This window comes from Notothenia rossii, assembly GCF_949606895.1.
Source record: "Notothenia rossii genome assembly, chromosome: 1".
Classification (NCBI taxonomy): Eukaryota; Metazoa; Chordata; class Actinopteri; order Perciformes; family Nototheniidae; genus Notothenia; species Notothenia rossii.
In genome coordinates this window covers 6,099,339-6,117,464 of record NC_136912.1, presented here as the reverse complement: position 1 = coordinate 6,117,464, position 18,126 = coordinate 6,099,339, and the positions used below count along the sequence as shown (strand labels likewise).

The window sequence follows — 18,126 nt, the reverse complement described above, 5'->3', positions numbered from 1 at the left end:
TGAAAGTACACAGCCGAAAGAAAATCAAAACCAGCTCGAGTGTGCCACTCCCTTCAGGCTTCCTTACAGAGCCCCTCCTCCAACACACACGAACGCGCACATGACCAATGAGGCCACGAGATAAGTTTGTGCACAGATGGAAGGCTGACAGGCAGGTAGGCCATCCAGTTACTTTAGCCGGGCCGGCTCAGATGATTGGTTGTGCTCTTCACAGCGCCACGGCTTCCACAGATGATTTTTTTGTATGTATTTATTGTCAAAGCATTTAATATATTCATTGCTATCGGGATGTTAAGAGCGTTCCATGGAATATAACAACAAGTGTTTCTGAAGTGAATTACCTACCCCACCTTTAAGTGTGCAACTACACTTAACTACCAAAGATATACCGTAATTTTCGGACTATAAGCCGCGCCTTTTTTCCCATTTTTCGACGCTGCGGCTTATATAACGGTGCGGCTAATCTATGGATTTGTACAGCTAACGGCCACTAGGGGACCTCCTAAATCTATGGGTTTTACAGGTTACAGTCCACCACCTTTAACTCTATGGGCTCTATGGCCGGTCCGCGCCCCCCACCTTTAAGCGGCGGGCTCCAGCAGGAAAAGCTGGAGCCCGGAAAAGAGTGAGACAGGTAGCGCGCTAAAGTAAAAGTGGAACCGAGAGTGGTACGAGAGACAGAACGAGAGCAAGACAGACAGACATTACGAGAGCGAGACAGTTTTTCCCCGTACCACTGGTTGAAAACCACTGCTGTAGATCACTGCCGGTACGTGCGCTGGGAGCGCACCGTTTAAGTTTGAAAGTTGAAAAGTTTGTGTGTCTGAAACGCTATGTGATACAGTACAGTTTACACAGCACATGTTCTGTAGCTACTATTGCACTAAATGCTAACACTTGAATACGTTATGCAAATATGCAACTTGTTTGTTGAAATGTTAATAAATGGGAGCTTCCTCAAACAGCCATCTCTTTCCCGACAATCCCCTCTGTGCACGAACCCTTACATATGGTAATGAAACATTAAAACACCTGCGGCTTATAGTCCAGTGCGGCTTATATATGTACACATCATTCAATTTAGCTGCTGCGGCTTATATTCAGGTGCGCCTTATAGTCCGGAAATTACGGTATTAGCATACATAATATGTTGTCTCCGTCTATATTTATCGCTTGTGTCCAAAGTTTAGGTGGAAAATATCTGGGTCACTTCAATGTAAAAGAGGTGGAGTTTACCACAACAATCTATGCAAAGGGTGGCCAGTAATTAAAGCAAGCATTTAGTTTACAGTTCAGTACAAGCAGTCTTCTGTCTATGGCTTTATTCTGACCTAACTACTAAATATATATTTGCACAACTAATCTGTTATATTCGTCCATATTTCTCCCTCCTGTTCAAGATGAAAGTGAACATTAAAGTCTGCCGTGTTGGCATTAAAGTGTGGTACTCTCTGTCGGATATCTTCCAGTAAGTGTTATGTGCTCTGCAGGGTATTCTCGTAACCTGGACCAAAGGCTTCAAAGCTACAGACTGTGAGGGTGAAAATGTGGTGGAGCTTCTTCGGGACGCCATCAAGAGGAAAGAGGTAATTGCAAACAGGAAGTACATGCCATCATCTTTAAGAAGGCTATTATGTCACTGCAGCAACACAGAGCACGTCCAGCGATTCCAACATGTTCATTTTTCTTGTGACAAATCTGCCATTAAGAGAACATTAGGAAGTGAAATAGTATCATTTTAGCAAAAGGGTTTGCTCAAAGTCAGGTACAGATTTGAGCTTTAACGTAGCAATGAAAGGAAAGTGTGGGCAATACTCCATTTAGATTCAAGATTTAGATTAGATTACTCTTATTAAATTCCATTTGTAATGAACTTCTGACTGCTGCTTTGCTGATGCATCGAGGCAGTTTTGTTTGATTGTGTTTGAGAACTTAAAGACGTTATCAACACTTTGTTTTGGTTTCAATGCACCTTGTATCACCTGTCTCTTTGTAGCTTAGACTGTTGTCTCATGTTGCTTTAAAGCCTGCGTATAAAGAGTCTGACTGACATGCAGCCTCTGTAGCATTGTTGTTGTTGACATTAGATCAACAATCCTTTGGCAGGATGTGTGTGTTTGTCTAGCTACTTGTCTGTTCCTGCTCTACAGAACTACTGTTTGTTATCTTGCCAAAGAATACAAATAGAAATGCTGCCTGTGCTGGACGCTGCGGGGCAAAAAGGAGCCCTGTAATAAACCCATTGATAAAATGTAACGGGCAAAGATAGTCATCATATTGAATAATCCATTTCTTGCACAATAATATCCTGCATTATATTTGTTACTGGAAATGTGTATTTCCACTTTTTTTTAACTTATTAATGCTATTTTATTTCATTTTCAGAATAATTTTGGACTGTTTATGTCTGTCTACCTACCTACCTGTCTACCTACCTACCTACCTACCTACCTACCTACCTACCTACCTACCTACCTACCTACCTACCTACCTACCTACCTATTTACCTACCTGTCTGTCTACCTACCTGTCTACCTGTCTACCTACCTACCTGTTTACCTACCTGTCTGTCTACCTACCTGTCTACCTGTCTACCTACCTACCTGTTTACCTACCTACCTGTCTACCTACCTGTATACCTACCTACCTACCTACCTGTTTACCTACCTACCTGTCTACCTACCTGTATACCTACCTACCTACCTGTCTACCTACCTACCCGTCTACCTACCTACCTGTCTACCTGTCTACCTACCTACCTATTTACCTACCTGTCTGTCTACCTACCTGTCTACCTGTCTACCTACCTACCTGTTTACCTACCTACCTGTCTACCTACCTGTATACCTACCTACCTACCTGTCTACCTACCTACCCGTCTACCTACCTACCTGTCTACCTACCTACCTGTCTACCTACCTGTATACCTACCTACCTACCTGTCTACCTACCTATCTACCTACCTACCTGTCAACCTGTTTACCTACCTGTCTACCTACCTGTCTACCTACCTACCCGTCTACCTGTTTACCTGTCTACCTACCTACCTGTCTACCTACCTACCTGTTTACCTACCTGTCTACCTACCTACCTGTCTACCTACCTACTTGTCTACCTGTCTACCTACCTGTCTACCTACCTACCTACCTACCTGTCTACCTACCTGTCTACCTACCTACCTACCTGTCTACCTACCTGTCTACCTACTTACCTACCTGTCTACCTACCTACCTGACTACCTATCTACCTGTCTACCTGTCTACCTACCTACCTGTTTACCTACCTATCTACCTACCTACCTGTCTACCTACCTACCTGTTTACCTACCTGTCTACCTACCTACCTACCTACCTGACTACCTATCTACCTGTCTACCTATCTACCTGTCTACCTACCTACCTGTCTACCTGTCTACCTACCTACCTGTTTACCTACCTGTCTACCTACCTACCTGTCTACCTACCTACCTGTCTACCTACCTGTATACCTACCTACCTACCTGTCTACCTACCTGTCTATCTACCTATCTACCTACCTACCTGTCTACCTACCTGTCTATCTAACTATCTACCTACCTACCTGTCTACCTATCTATCCATCCATCCATCCATCCACCCAATTTGCATTGCAGCAGCATAAATAACAAAACAAGGCAATGCACATAAGTAAAAATTAAAGACTAGAAATGAACTATTCTAAAATGTAAACATCACAAAATAGAAATAAAACAGCATTAAAAAGTAGAAGAATATACAGTAGACCGTGAAGGTAAAAACATCTGTAGCCCTCGAAGGGCCCGACTTTAGTTTGTTGCATCCGTTTTGTCTTCAGAAAGTTTTCTTCATCAATCATCACGTTTGAGTTTCTTGATTTCACCCTTTCAGGTGGAGGATCCAGTAAGTATTAAGTGACTGTAAATCATTAAGTGACAGGTAAAGCAGTGCAGGCCTGGAGCGGTGTGTTATTCTTGAAATGGCATGTCATAACACCTGGAAAACCAACGTTCAGATACTGCGGCGAAGTGTGTGGGGTTCTAATGATGGGAGTGGATGATCCTTGGGTGTCTGTGTGTTTGGCGAAGCTCCTGGGATTTGCAGCGCTCTGGATCAGCTTGTGTTTTTCATTGTGTTTAGGAATGTGAGTGAACTGCATTGTGCTCAGTGTGGCGTTTGAAAAGCTGATATTAATCCTTCTTTCTACACACCAAACAGATGCTACACATTGAATGAGGACGTAGCTGTGATTAAATATTATGAATTAACATATTTGCTATTTGTTTGGGTTAGTTATCGTTTTACATTTCTACCCTGTCAAGAAAGGGAATTTTGCTTTATCATTATAATAATCAAATATAACATGATTTGTACACTATTCATTTGATTATAACAGCCAATATATTGAATTGTGAGTTTTTTTTAAATGTAATGACAGGTGTGCAGTTTCATGTGATTTCAAACAAAAAATGGCGTTTGTTTTCTCAGGAGTTTGAACTGGATGTTGTTGCCATAGTGAACGACACAGTGGGCACGATGATGACCTGCGCATACGAGGAGCCCAACTGTGAAGTGGGACTGATCGCAGGTTAGTCATTGTACCAACAAGTTCATCTTAAATCAGGATATTGTAGGGCTTTACGGATTTTTCACCTTGGAGTTGTTTTAATAAAGTACATTTTTGTTTACTTCTTTGTTTGTTTTGAGAATTTCATTAGTTTTATTTCCACATCAGTCCCCGCCAAAATAAAATGTTTGAACAAAATACTCAATTCCACTAAAGTGATTTCCCGGGGTGAATCAGTTAGTGTTTCTTTCGTACATATAACTCGGCAGTTTCGTTAGTTTGCTGCTAGACATTATCGTAATACAGGTGTGTGTCTATTTGTGTGCAGCGAGCGTAGAGGAATTTGGAAATGCAGTTTTTGAAAAAGCTAAACACCAACAAATATGGATCGAAATGCAATGCATGGGTGGAAGAAGAATTGTTTGTAAGATAAAAGCATTACTAGATCGATAATTTTATAAATGCAGATTTATTTGACTAACCAATTCTCTGGTTTAAGTAAATGTTCAGATTACACAAGCCCGAAACAATGATGATAGGCATCCACCACTGGTATCTAACTTATAACCGCTTCAAAATGTTCATACAGCCCGAGAAATGTGTTTAAAAAAAAGTTGAAGGTGACAATATTTGGTAATGGCTTAGATAGTGAACTTGATATAACACCAATAGGAGACACTACTCTCAGAAAGGTCTCAAATAACAGAGAGGCTTCAGGGTTTTTAATATGTTTACTGCCTGTGTGTCCTCTCAGGGACCGGAAGTAACGCGTGCTACATGGAGGAGGCGAAGAACATTGAGATCGTGGAGGGGAACGAGGGCCGCATGTGTGTGAACATGGAGTGGGGAGCGTTCGGAGACAACGGCTGTCTGGACGATATCAGGACAACGTACGACCAGTCGGTGGACGAGAACTCGCTCAACGAAGGGAAACAGAGGTGAAGACACCGCCACTATCGAACTATACATTAGATATTAAAGGTCACCTATAGAGTGGTGCAGTGACGAGTCTTGGAACCCGGAAGTGAGTTAGCATTTTGCCACTTCCTGTTCCCTCGTCTCAGAGCCAATGGGATCTCTCCATAGGATTTTGGAAAATAGCTGAAATAAGGTCTGTGGTTGACACAAATTTAAGAGACGGATCACGTTTTGTTCTACGACATGAAATCCATCAGCAGTGACCCCACTGGTGATTCTTTAGAGTTTACGTGTCTGAGAAACGATGGTTGTTACCGAGTGGCTGAATAGGACTACAGAAGTTGTCGAGGCCGTTGTACGTCATTACGCCGAACACGTAAACACTCCTCTAAGTTAGTTTGCCCTGTTCTGCTTGAAAGCAAGTACCTGCCTCCTGCAGACTGTTCAAACAAACGCTTCAACTCGTACCATTTAGAATCTGTATGTTTGAATATGGATCTTAAGTTGGCGTGACGTTGAAGCAGCGACCCTGCTGTAGTTCGTTTATAGCATAACGTTAACATTTTGCTTCGGGCGATTAGATGTATGATTAGAAAATTATAAAAGTAGGGTAGACGTGAATATTATCCGGCTGAAAAAAACGTGCATTTATCAAACAGGTTAGTTTTCCACAGATCTTATTTCGAGCTATTTTCCAAAATCCTATGGAGAAATCCCATTGCTTTTTTGTCAAGGGAACCCATGCGCAGCTTACGGGGTAAATACGTCTCTGTCATGAATTAATATACAGAAGGAGCTGAAACTCTCAGATGTTATCTCTCTGGGGGAATTCAAGTCCATCTTAAAGGACAGAGAACAAGAATCGATTGGTCGATGTGATTGCTCGTATATCCCATACTTGAAGTCGTTTTAAAATGTGTAATGTTTTATAATGGCTTCTTTATTTGCACATTGACTGGTTGATGTGCCTTTTTCATTTGTGTTTTATTTGTGTTCCTCTGCCTGTTTTGTTTTATGTTCATTTGTTGTAACTTTGTTCAAGCTGCCCTCTTGGCCAAGTCGCTCTTGAAAAAGAGATTTTAATCTCAATAGGTGCTTTCACACCAAGTATTTTTCCCAGGAATAGTTTCCGGAACTTTTCCCCAGAACTTTTATTTCCTGGAACTATCTAGTAAATCACGTTCACACGGGAATAAGTCCCTGAGGGAGCCGCTGACGTCACTTCTTCTTCTTCTGCTTTGGGTTTACTGGCAGGCCGCAAACAACTTCACGGCGTATACTGCCACCCGAAGTCCCTGGCCGGAAGTCCCCGGAGTTGGGGACTGGCTTCAGTAGAAGCTGCTGGGACTCCCAGCAGCTTCTACTGAAGCCTTCAATCGCCAGGACGCCGACACCTCCTCATCTCCACCGCTCCCATGTTTTTTTTTGTGTTGCCATAAGTTAGTCTCTCTCCGTTGGTGCGCTGGGCTAATGCTAATGCTAATAATGCTAATGCGAGCAAATAAAATGGCGGCTTCACAAAAACTTTTCAGAGTTTTACGGGGCGTGGTTTGCAATTCGCAATCACAAATTGGAACCTTTTTCTCCCCAGGAAAGTCCCACCTCTCTAGCAGGGACTAAAAAGGGGTGAAAAGTTTCGCATAAAAAGTTCTAGTTCCAGATATTTTTGGTGTGAACGCAAAATCCCAGGAACTATCGGAACTGTTCCTGGGAAAAGTACTCCGGTGTGAAAGCGCCTATTGAGACTTCTACCTGGTTAAATAAAGGATGTATCAACAGTATTTTAGATATTAAATATAGAAGGTATGTGTTTTCTCCTCTTAAGGCTATTTAATGTGTGTCTCTTTGTTATCTGCGTCAGATTCGAGAAGATGTGCAGTGGGATGTACCTCGGAGAAATCGTCAGGCAGATTTTGCTCGATCTGACCAAGCGTGGCTTCCTCTTCCGGGGACAAATCTCCGAGGCGTTGAAGACCCGAGGCATCTTCGAGACCAAGTTCCTGTCACAGATAGAGAGGTGAGTCAAACACCTAACATGCATTACCAAGGCAGACAACGACTCTATACTTATTCTTTATATATTTGTTGTCCTTTTTGTGGTGAAATTAGACCCTCCAGAAAAACGCGATTCTGTGATCGCAGAATTTACCGCATAATTAGCAAAATGGCGCAGATTTTTAAAAGGCCGCATATTTATGAAAAGGCCGCATAATCCCCGCATTTTTCCACACAAAGTTGAGGGAAAAAAAAGTTGTCTTGACGTGACGTCATCAGCTCGCGCATCACAGAATGTAAACAACACTGTATAGAGTGAACGTGTGGAGCTCACACGATAGAGAAAACACCAAGAGGAAAAAATCTAATCCATCTCATTTACCGACGAACATTTCTACTAAAGACCGGGCAAAAAATGGGGGGGAACTATTCTGCACCCCGTGCAACTGTGTGTTGGAGCATAAGAGAAAATCGACGGTGACGACCCACTTCGATTCATTCAAACATTCGAAAATGCTTTCTGCTGCTGCGGACAAGAAAGCCAAACAACTCACGTTCACCGAGGCATCAACCTCCAAAACCCTTTCGAGGGCTACAAGAAACGAAGTGAGTAGCCTACAAGATTGAAGCTGGTCAGATAACGAACGAGTAAATGAAAACGGAATGAGGCGGAGAAGTGTGTGTGTGTGTGTGTGTGTGTGTGTGTGTGTGTGTGTGTGTGTGTGTGTGTGTGTGTGTGTGTGTGTGTGTGTGTGTGTGTGTGTGTGTGTGTGTGTGTGTGTGTGTGTGTGTGTGTGTGTGTGTGTGTGTGTGTGTGTGTGTGTGTGTGTGTGTGTGTGTGTGTGTGTGTGTGTGTGTGTGTGTGTGTGTGTGTGTGTGTGTGTGTGTGTGTGTGTGTGTGTGTGTGTGTGTGTGTGTGTGATTAAAATAGCCCAATTGCTTTTACAATAAATAAACATTGAATGAGTTTAATTGAATAGTAAAGGGGTTTAACGTTAGTGGCAGGTTGTGTGTGAGAGAGAATAAATAAGACAGCCCAATATTTAAAAAAATTGTTATTCTTTCCCCCCGCATATTTAGCATATTTCGCAACTTTCCGCATATTTCGCAACTTCCCGCAATTTCACCGCATAAAATCACATAAAAACCCCGCATGTTTAATCACATAATCAAGGATTTTAGCCCGTGTTTTTCTGGAGGGTCTATGAAATGTTCCTATTTCAGCAGATAAGCAAAACACGTGTGTTGCTATCATCAGATTTAAATGCAACTTAAGTGAAGTATTTCATGGCAGAACATAGCATGCTGTGATCTAGATCAATGCCAATACTTTCCAACAGTAAGAAATCCTTAGAATTCCAACTCCGATAGCAGCAGTGATGATAATGTGGGAAATGTAGAACACGTAACCATAGTTCTGTAGATAGTAGATGTAGACAGGTAAAGGCAATCTACCAAAAACGATAAATTGCCAAAAAATTCCTTTGTTCACACCAAATACTAACTGTGAATGCTAATGGGTGGATTTTCCTTTATAAGGACCATAGCTAAAATGTGTGACTGTTTGATCATAAAAATAACTTCCTCGCAGGACGTTTACTGCTTTTACTCTAGTAAAGGAATTGAATGTGTCTTCCACCTCTGCTTTAATACACTGTTTGAGGCTTAAACGTACAAACACAGTAGTAAGATCGAGAGGGTAAGCACATAAGAGCCCATGCTTAAGCAGCATTGGTGTTGGAGGAGTAGCATCTAGTGGGCTAACAGGTATGAGAGGAGGATGAGGAGGAGGAGGAGGAAGAGTAGGGAGGGTGTCTAATGTGAGGACTTGAGTTTATACACTGTTTAAGCCTACCTTAGTCCCTGGGAGCAGCTGAGAAGTATCCGGTGTCTCTCCTGCTGTTGGCTGACCTCTGACCCCTGTCTCTCTCCACAGTGATCGTCTGGCGCTCCTTCAGGTCAGAGCCATCCTGCAGCAGCTGGGTCTGGACAGCACCTGTGATGACAGTATAATCGTGAAGGAGGTGTGCGGCACGGTGTCCCGTCGCGCCGCTCAGATCTGCGGAGCCGGGATGGCGGCCGTGGTCGACAAGATCCGTGAGAACAGAAGCCTCGAGCACCTCGACATCACAGTGGGAGTGGACGGCACGCTCTACAAGCTGCACCCTCAGTAAGGAGAGGGACACAATGGGGGGGGAAGGGGGTCATTCATTGTAAAAATATTGAATTTCAGGCTTTTTGAAAGGATTCAACCATTACGGCGTCTTTCTTTCTTGTATCAATTATTTATTTATCCCCTTTAAAAACGATGTCAGTCTACACAAAGGTGGCCTTTCAGGAGAGGGAATAATAGTAAAGCCTATTATACAGATTACCAATTGGTTTGGCTTTAGACAAGAAAACTAGAGCGGCAGCAACTTTTAGATTAATTGCTTTTAATTAGGTTGAAAAAAATGAAATGCCAACATTAGATGCACCGAGATCTTTGAATATGAAGATTTGCAGGTTTTTTTCAAGATTTCTGAAACACTGTGGAAGTTGCTTTGTGATTTTGTTTGTAGGTAGTTGATTTGCAGTTTGATTTTTTAACAAACTCAGACATTTTAATATTTTTCTAACCCCAACCCTTTTTCACTTCTTGTGTTTTCTTGAACTTTTTTGTTTATATAAAAAAAAATTCTTCAACTGCACCTTAATACTATAAGTGATTTTGTTTACAGAAATGATATATTTATTAAATATTTTGTTATTATTATTGTTTAAACTACTATTATATTTTACTCTAACTTTTTATGTTTATGAAGTATCTTTAAACTTGTTTTAGTGCACAATCCCCACTTCATTTGTATACATGTTTTTATTTATGTTAATTTTGCATTTATTTCATTGGGCTGTCAAAAAAACAAACAATTTCCTGCGGGATAAATACATTTTTTAGATTCTGTACTCAAAACCATCTCTAATTTCTAAATATATGTTTTATCTTTTTTAACAGTTTATTTTCACTTCTTATTTATAGAAATATTTTAATCCTATTTCACTTTTTTGACATTTTCCTTTAATTGCTGTTTATATAAATATTAATATTCCATTGTATCTTCTTTTACATGTTACTTATATAAATATTTTATAAACATTTATTAATTTCTCTTTTATTGAAAATGTACTTAAACCTCCTATGTTTATATTCATATATGTATTGCACATTCTTGCTTTCACTTCCTAAGTTTATATATCCATACATTTTCATTAAAAAAAATTCATCGATTTCATTCTAAAATAGAGCAAAAGCAAAAAAACGAATTTCCCAGTATTCTGATTGTACTCGAAAACGCATCCCTAATGTCTTCCCCTTCAGCAGCGCCCTCCCTCCTAACCACAGTGTCCTGTCTCTCTCCTCCTCTCAGCTTCTCACGGATTTTCCATCAGACGGTGAAAGATCTCGCCCCGAAATGTGACGTCAACTTCCTGCTGTCGGAGGACGGCAGCGGGAAGGGAGCCGCTCTCATCACTGCAGTCGGCTGCCGGCAGAGAGAGCTGGACGCCCAGCAGCAGTGAGGAAACCTGCTTCTCCTGGAGGAAAGACTACCTGCTGCTCCACCTCTCATTTCCCCCCCTTTTGGCAGCCGTGACTCCGCCCCTCCACACACAGCCAGAGAGTCATGCTGCACGAATAGGAAATCAAATATCTAATTTATTTATACTGAACCAGAGGGTTTATTATTTCCACGTTTGTACATGTTCCCCTATGACTCATCAGTAACCTGATAAACCTACAATAATCCATAGGTGTGCAATATGTGTGTATTGCTTATTTTATTTTTATATGTATGGAGGCAAATGTATTTATATAGCTGAGGTCGCTTTGAATCCCAGAGGTCATTAGGATTTTTGCATCATAGACACAAGAAACTGCAGCATGTCTTTTTATATGAGGGTTACGAACAAGCAGGTCACTTCCCAATGAAGGACGTCTTTCTCACCGAATGAGGAAAGAGTCACGGCTGTCCCAATCATCCTCATGTCTGTGCAACATGCCCACACAATGTGCTTGGCTACTAACCACTTTGTGTAACTGTCAGTGTAACTTATATATTAAAGTAATCCAACGGCACCGCGCCATTTTTCTCCTCCAGAGCTAGAAAGGCAGAAAGTGGAAGTGCTAGCGTATCCTGTTGCTATTTGTGAACTACGATACTTTTGGTGTTGTGATGAATCCCCACTTTTTCTCATCGTATGTGCAAACGAATAAATGTTTATTGGGCCCCGTGAAAAGAGTGGAGACTATGAGCGCTTCTGTGTGTGTTTGTGGCGAATGTGTCTTACTGTAGTGAGCTGTAGCTTTCAATGTCCGAAGCTCTGTGGAGACTGCTACCTTACATTAAGACAAAGGAGAGTTCTGGGTCACTTTTCTTTTCTTCTGTTTTTCTTTTGTACATCAATATAGATTTGTGATCGACACAGTGGAAAGTGAACTCATTAAATTATATTTTGTTGTGGACCAAATCCTGGCGTCTCTTTCTTAAACTATCGAGCAGCGGAAGAGGTATGCTTTAACTTGAAATTAAATAACAGGGAGACACTATATAAGAATATGAGAGGAACAAGAGGACTTGATACCAGTGAGCTAAACATCGAGCAGCTAGAACTGTTTAAAGATGGAGTAGTTAAGATAGAGATCTGTACTTTTAATAAAACCAATTTCCATGTAATAGTTTCTCATTCAATTGCACAACACATCCTAATTAACGGGATCCTGATTTTGTATGTTTTAAAGGACACAATAAAGGCTTCTCAATTCTCTAATTTCCCCTCCTCGACTCCTATCCTCGTGTCTTAGTCCCGCCCACAGGAGATGCGAGTGGAGGAGTCGAGGAGGGGAACCTAGGAGAGAGGAGAGGAAGCAGCAGGCGGTTAGAGAAATGAGAACTCCTCTCCTCTGAGCGGTCATTTTAAAGTCCATTAATGATGACAGGAGGCACGGCAGCCCTCTGTCTGATGGACAGATGTGTTCATGATGACTTATATATTTACTTTGAATCATTCACAGTGCGGTATAATGAGACAGGCTACAGATGCGGACATTTATATAAATATATACAATTTCAGAATCAAACAAGTATGAGAGCACTCATAACGTAACACAATCAGAGACTGGATATATATAAAATAATATCCAGGGGATGCATGCAGAGCTGTCATTGGCTGAGATCAGTCAGGCCGTGCGTCACGACTCTTTGAAACATCTCTGTTGCCGGAAATACATCGGCGGAGGAACCATCCATGTATCCTCGATTAGAGCTCCCCCAGAGAGCCTCCTCGACGCTCGGTCCTCGATGTGCATTGAGAGAAATGAGATGTCCTTCAGCATGGCGCGCTGAAATCCATTTCCGGGTCACTACCGGAGGACCGAGGAGTCGAGGAGGGGAAATTAGAGAATTGAGAAGCCTTTCATGTAGGGTACTTTTCCATCAATACAAGCTATCTTCTCTATGAAGTGGTTAAATGCATGGGTGCAATTAAACATGAGAAATTAGAAAATGCTCCATTTAAATACATCCAGCTCTTCTTCAGTCTGAGAGAACAGAAGGTCGCTGGTGGTTCTTAATTAATGTTCATGGGAGCATTATGAAATGTGGGTAACACTTTATATTAAGGTATTCACCATCAACTAGTTGTTCATTAACATATTAGAGTCAAACTACTGGCTTATTTGTTATGAACAAGACTTCACTTTCAAATAGGGAACATATTCTCCAGCTCTCCCCGTGGGTGCGTTTGACTTCTCTTATTTTTTATTTCCTCGCTCCTCGCTCTCGGTATCACCGGAAGTTGATTTGTCTGCGCCATCTTGAGTACCGTCCCAGTGGCTTTATTTGTGCCGGAGGACCGAGGATCGAGGAGCGATAATCGAGGAACTACCAGACCATCTGTGAAGCTGACCGTTGAGCGGCCCGACCAAGCAAGGAGGCAGAGGCAGAACGTCCCAGATATAACCCGGTGTGGGCATTTATTCAAACATGAACACAATGTCACACAGCTTCAATCCTGCTGCTGTTTCCTTGAGCACAGCCTGCAGCCACCAGGATCTCACACACACGACCTGCCAACACAGACAGGGAAACAGAGCCTAAATACCCACACACTAATCACAGGGGGGGGAGACAACACAGGGCACCAGGTGAACATAATCAGGAGTAACAGACATGGGGAAAGGGAAACACATGTGCAATAGTACAAGGCCCGAAGTCATCAATCCACAGTGACAAAGTTACCTTCGTCACACCATTCTCCGGTGAAATCCTCATACACTCGCCCCGCCCCCTTACTGTGTATCGCTCACTGATTGGACGATGCGGCGCATACACTGATCTGGCTGCTGTCAGACGATCAGCTGTGCGGCGTCATCACAAACGGACGTCGCTTCACGTGACGCTCCGGAGGAAACAACGTCCCATTGCTCTTAAAACTAATTTCCCTGCTTCTCGTGGTTCCTGGGACTAGTCGCAGGGAAACTACGCAAGTGAGGAATGCAAGGAATCCATTTAACCAAAGTGAGATGCTCCCCATGTCTCCTTCATGAGTCGGTGACTCCTCCTGCATTGCTACACAGAAGTTTCTCCCACAAGAGGGTTAAGCCCCAAAGACCCCTTCGGCGGGTCTTTTTTTTTTTTTTTCACGACACTGTCTCAGCCGCTTCTTAATATTAAAAATGTTTTGAATGTGGCATACCCTCCTAATGGGAAGAGACTCAGCTAACTGATGATACAAACCATTTTTACCGAAACAAAAATACAAGTCCCACAAGAAGGGTCTAAATGAGCCCTGAGCGAAAACATGCTAACGCAGAGCACAGAATTCTAGCTACACTGATCGATATACTTATTGGATCTGCACAAACAAGCTTAGATAACATCCTGAGATTCCACAGATTATAGAAATATAAGTATCATCACTGAGCGATTAGAACTCACGACAGGGGAAGCAAATACAGACAACACACGACGTAGCTTTAGGTAGCAAAAAACGGAGATATGCTCACCTTAGCTGTTATTCTGATCAAAAGTTGTGTTCAATGGCATTAAAACGAGAAAAAACGCGGCTGAGGGTTAATCCATAGGTTATACCAATGTGTCTGTCACTTAAAATTCAAAAATTATTGATAATCCATAATTCAATTTTTATGCAAAAATCGGAGAATAAATATTAGCTGCTAATGGTAGCCACCAGGGGTTAGCGCAGCTTCCGGTTTTGCTACGCGTCTCTCTCACTCAGGGACGTGCACAGGCACGGGCTAATGTTGCCCGGGCAACGGCCCTTTTGAACTTTGTGGCTGACCTGCCCCTCTGGAGAGACCGAAAGTCTTTTTTTTCTGTTGTGGCCGAATAAACATGATAAGCCCACAATTAGTATTGTAGAGTCTCGCTGTGATAAAACACACCTTGTCAGCGCTGTCATCTGCCCCCAGTCACGTGACTTTGTTTACAATCTGACAGCTGAGAAGCAAAGGAAAGCCCTCCGAGTCGGTCTGGCCTCATATGGCTATGGTGATCATGTCCCCGGAAATGTACCCGTTTTTTAAATATGCTTTTATTGATTTTGAGTTGTCTCATGGCAGTTAGACTATAGTGGACAAACCAGGGGACTTTACTTCCTCTTGAGACCGTCGGTTATTTACAAAAAAAACACCTAAATATACTTGTTATTGCGCTTCTGTCTTTCTGTGTCTTTTCATCTGCTCCATAACCTCCCTCACCACTCTCTCTCTTTTCTTGATCGCCCTCTCTCACATACGGGAGAACACTTCACTGCCCCACTTCATTGTAGGATTTCTGCCATGTCTCAACTTAAGTTTGACCATCTCTGTTATTAAGTTAAGGAATATTAAATAAATAAGTAATTAGATACCTTACCGTTACTGCGCTCATAAAGAATGATACAAATAAGAATGATGCGTATTGAAACTTAGATATGTTTATGTTCTTACATTTTCGGGGGGGTGGGGGGGAGGCCCTTTTTCTAGTTTAGAGCAATAGCCCCTCCAAATGTCTGTGCACGTCCCTGCTCTCACTCCTTATTTGGTCACCTGTGTGTGTATGTGGAACCTTCCCTCGATTCCATTGGCTCTAACGGTTAAAAAGATATGTCAATCATCAAAATCGACCAAGGGAGGCCAGAGATATGGAAAATCCACCCAAACGACCCCAGAAGGTTTTTTTTGTTGCTAAATCTCTCTAAAAAGGTCACATTTCACTTGTTTTGCATCAATGTTGATACAGGGTACTTATTATATCTTGTACTTTGGATTCCTAAAGCTTTTAGTCTACCTTACCATCATTCAAGGTTAGTTTTCACTATAAGTAAAACAGAATTTTTGAACGGACACTATAATTTACAGTTTTTTACTATGTTCAATCTGAATTTTCTTTAAAATAAAAAACATCTATATTGATTCTAACTTTTCTACATCCAACTCACAGGTTTATCATTACTTTGAGAAAAAATATTATTAATTTTCCCCTTTTAGAAGTGTAGTTATGGTCATTTGTTCTGGGAATGTCATATTCGAGCCTGAGACCTGGAAAACAGGCTCGGGGGCTTAAGGAAAAACTTCTTGGCCTTGTAGAATATGGTCATGTAGAATAAAGCATTAATAAGAGTTTAATACTGACTAATAAAAAGCCAGTATACTGCTAATATGCATGCTAATTAATAACTAGATGGTGAATCTGCGTACCTTAATATAAAGTGTTACCGAAATGCGCAGACTCTCTGCTGAATCTGTTGCATGTTCTTCTGTCCAGCGCTTAGCGTTTATCGTCAGGATGTACAGGCCTTTTGTAAATGCAGTTATGAATAAAACTATTGCCGATCCACTCTGATTTAGAAATAAACCTGAGGACAATGATGTCGTAACTTGTCCAATATCACACTCGTTTTCATTCTGGGTTTGGTTGCTCTTTATAGACTGTAGGTGATGTCTCTTTAAAAGCATATTTTAAGAACAGAGTATGATATTATCTTTAGGTAGACATAAGTGGGCTGATTATTTTTGCATAATGCATTTTGTAGTGTTTTATGTACATTAAGGAGCATATTATACACTATTTAAGTCCTAAATGTACCAGGCTTAATTTTATCATCGGGCTAAGGCGCTTTGACTCACTTTATCACTGCTATTCTTTTTGCATTTAATGACATCTTAAACTAGGGTTAGGGATATCAAAATATGTTTTTTTACCAAAAACCTTGATTTCATGACGATATTGTTTGACGATAAATGCTTTGAAACAAACATATTTACACATTTCTGATAAATAGTATCAGTAATATGGATATTAGGGCTTCATGATTTGGAAGTAATAACAAATATTGATTATTTTGACCCATACTGTGAATTAAATATAAGAGGGATTGATTACTTTCTTTTAACATTTATTCAGCCTTTATCAAAATACTGTGCTTCCTGTCATTTCAGTATTGCATAACTTTTTTATGAATGGTGCAGCCCTATTGGATATGACTAGTGAGTGAAGACTAGTCCAACAGGTCTGGTAAGTACAGAAATACACACACACACCTTTTCTATTCAATTTGTTTTGACATTTTACTTTAACTTCCTATTTTTATATAAATATTTTAATATTTTATCTTTGTTACATGCTACTTTAGATTCTTATGTTATATAAACTATGTTGCCTTTTTTCTTTATCTTCTTATGTGTAGATACATATTTGTAATAACACGTTGGTTTTCTATCCTGGCTCCAAAATGGTGGAATGAGCTCCCCATTGACATCAGGACAGCAGAAAGCTTACACATCTTCCGGCGCAGAAGGAAAACTCATTTCTTTCGACTCGACTTCGAGCGATAGAACTATTAACAAAGCACTTATATACTAACAAAGGACTGGCTTATCTAAAGCCAGTTGAGTAGCACTTGAAATGTTTTAGCTCTATGAAACCTGATGTACAAGTATATGATTCTGTTGTCTTCAAGTTTGTATCTTCCTGGTCGAACGCACTTATTGCAATGTAATGTCATGTAATATGTTCTATTTGTATTTTACTTCAAGCACCTATGTTTGAATTAATATATTTATATACACAAGGGCTTCATTTTGGTTTAGTATTCATCTTTGTTTTACATTATTGCTTGTTATACTTATCAAACGCCAAGCATTGATATTGTGTGAGCATTTCAATAATTTGTGCTGAAGCCATGGACAAATTCCCCCATATGTAACACACCGATTTGAATCAAATGAAGTTTAAACAAAAGCCTTCTGTGTTAGTATGCATCATTCCTTTGTTACAGTGTGTTTCCCGCAGTGTGTGGGTGTGTACAGGTGTGCTCACATGCATTTATGTGCATTCCAATATCTGCTGAGAAAATCTGTGTTCAGGAATTTGTCCTGAAAAGGTGTGATCACGTATTCATGTGAGACCAACACAGCATATATAATGGCTTGCCAAGCTGGCGTTGTTCTTTATGGGCTGTAAGTGTTGTTTCTTTATTTTTTGCAGTATTGTTGTGATTTAATATGGACTAATTATTCATTAGATGCATGTAAACTAAGGTGCATATTACACATCTATTTAAACGAGTTCTATATGCTTTAGTGTGCATCATTCTTTTGTTAGTGTTTCCTGC

At 41.0% G+C, this 18,126-nt stretch overlaps 1 protein-coding gene across 1 annotated transcript in view; it reads left to right on the top strand.

Moving 5' to 3' along the window:
• Positions 1–11,979, top strand: part of LOC307017880 (hexokinase-1-like) — a 47,588-nt gene extending 35,609 nt beyond the window's left edge. Inside the window, exons 13-18 of the mRNA XM_079647780.1 lie at positions 1,491–1,586; positions 4,482–4,581; positions 5,315–5,498; positions 7,340–7,495; positions 9,410–9,643; positions 10,881–11,979. Coding sequence (XP_079503906.1) covers positions 1,491–1,586; positions 4,482–4,581; positions 5,315–5,498; positions 7,340–7,495; positions 9,410–9,643; positions 10,881–11,031 — 921 coding nt within the window. The 3' untranslated portion in view covers positions 11,032–11,979. The remainder of the gene's footprint in view (positions 1–1,490; positions 1,587–4,481; positions 4,582–5,314; positions 5,499–7,339; positions 7,496–9,409; positions 9,644–10,880) is intronic.
• The last annotated feature ends 6,147 nt before the right edge of the window (positions 11,980–18,126 follow it).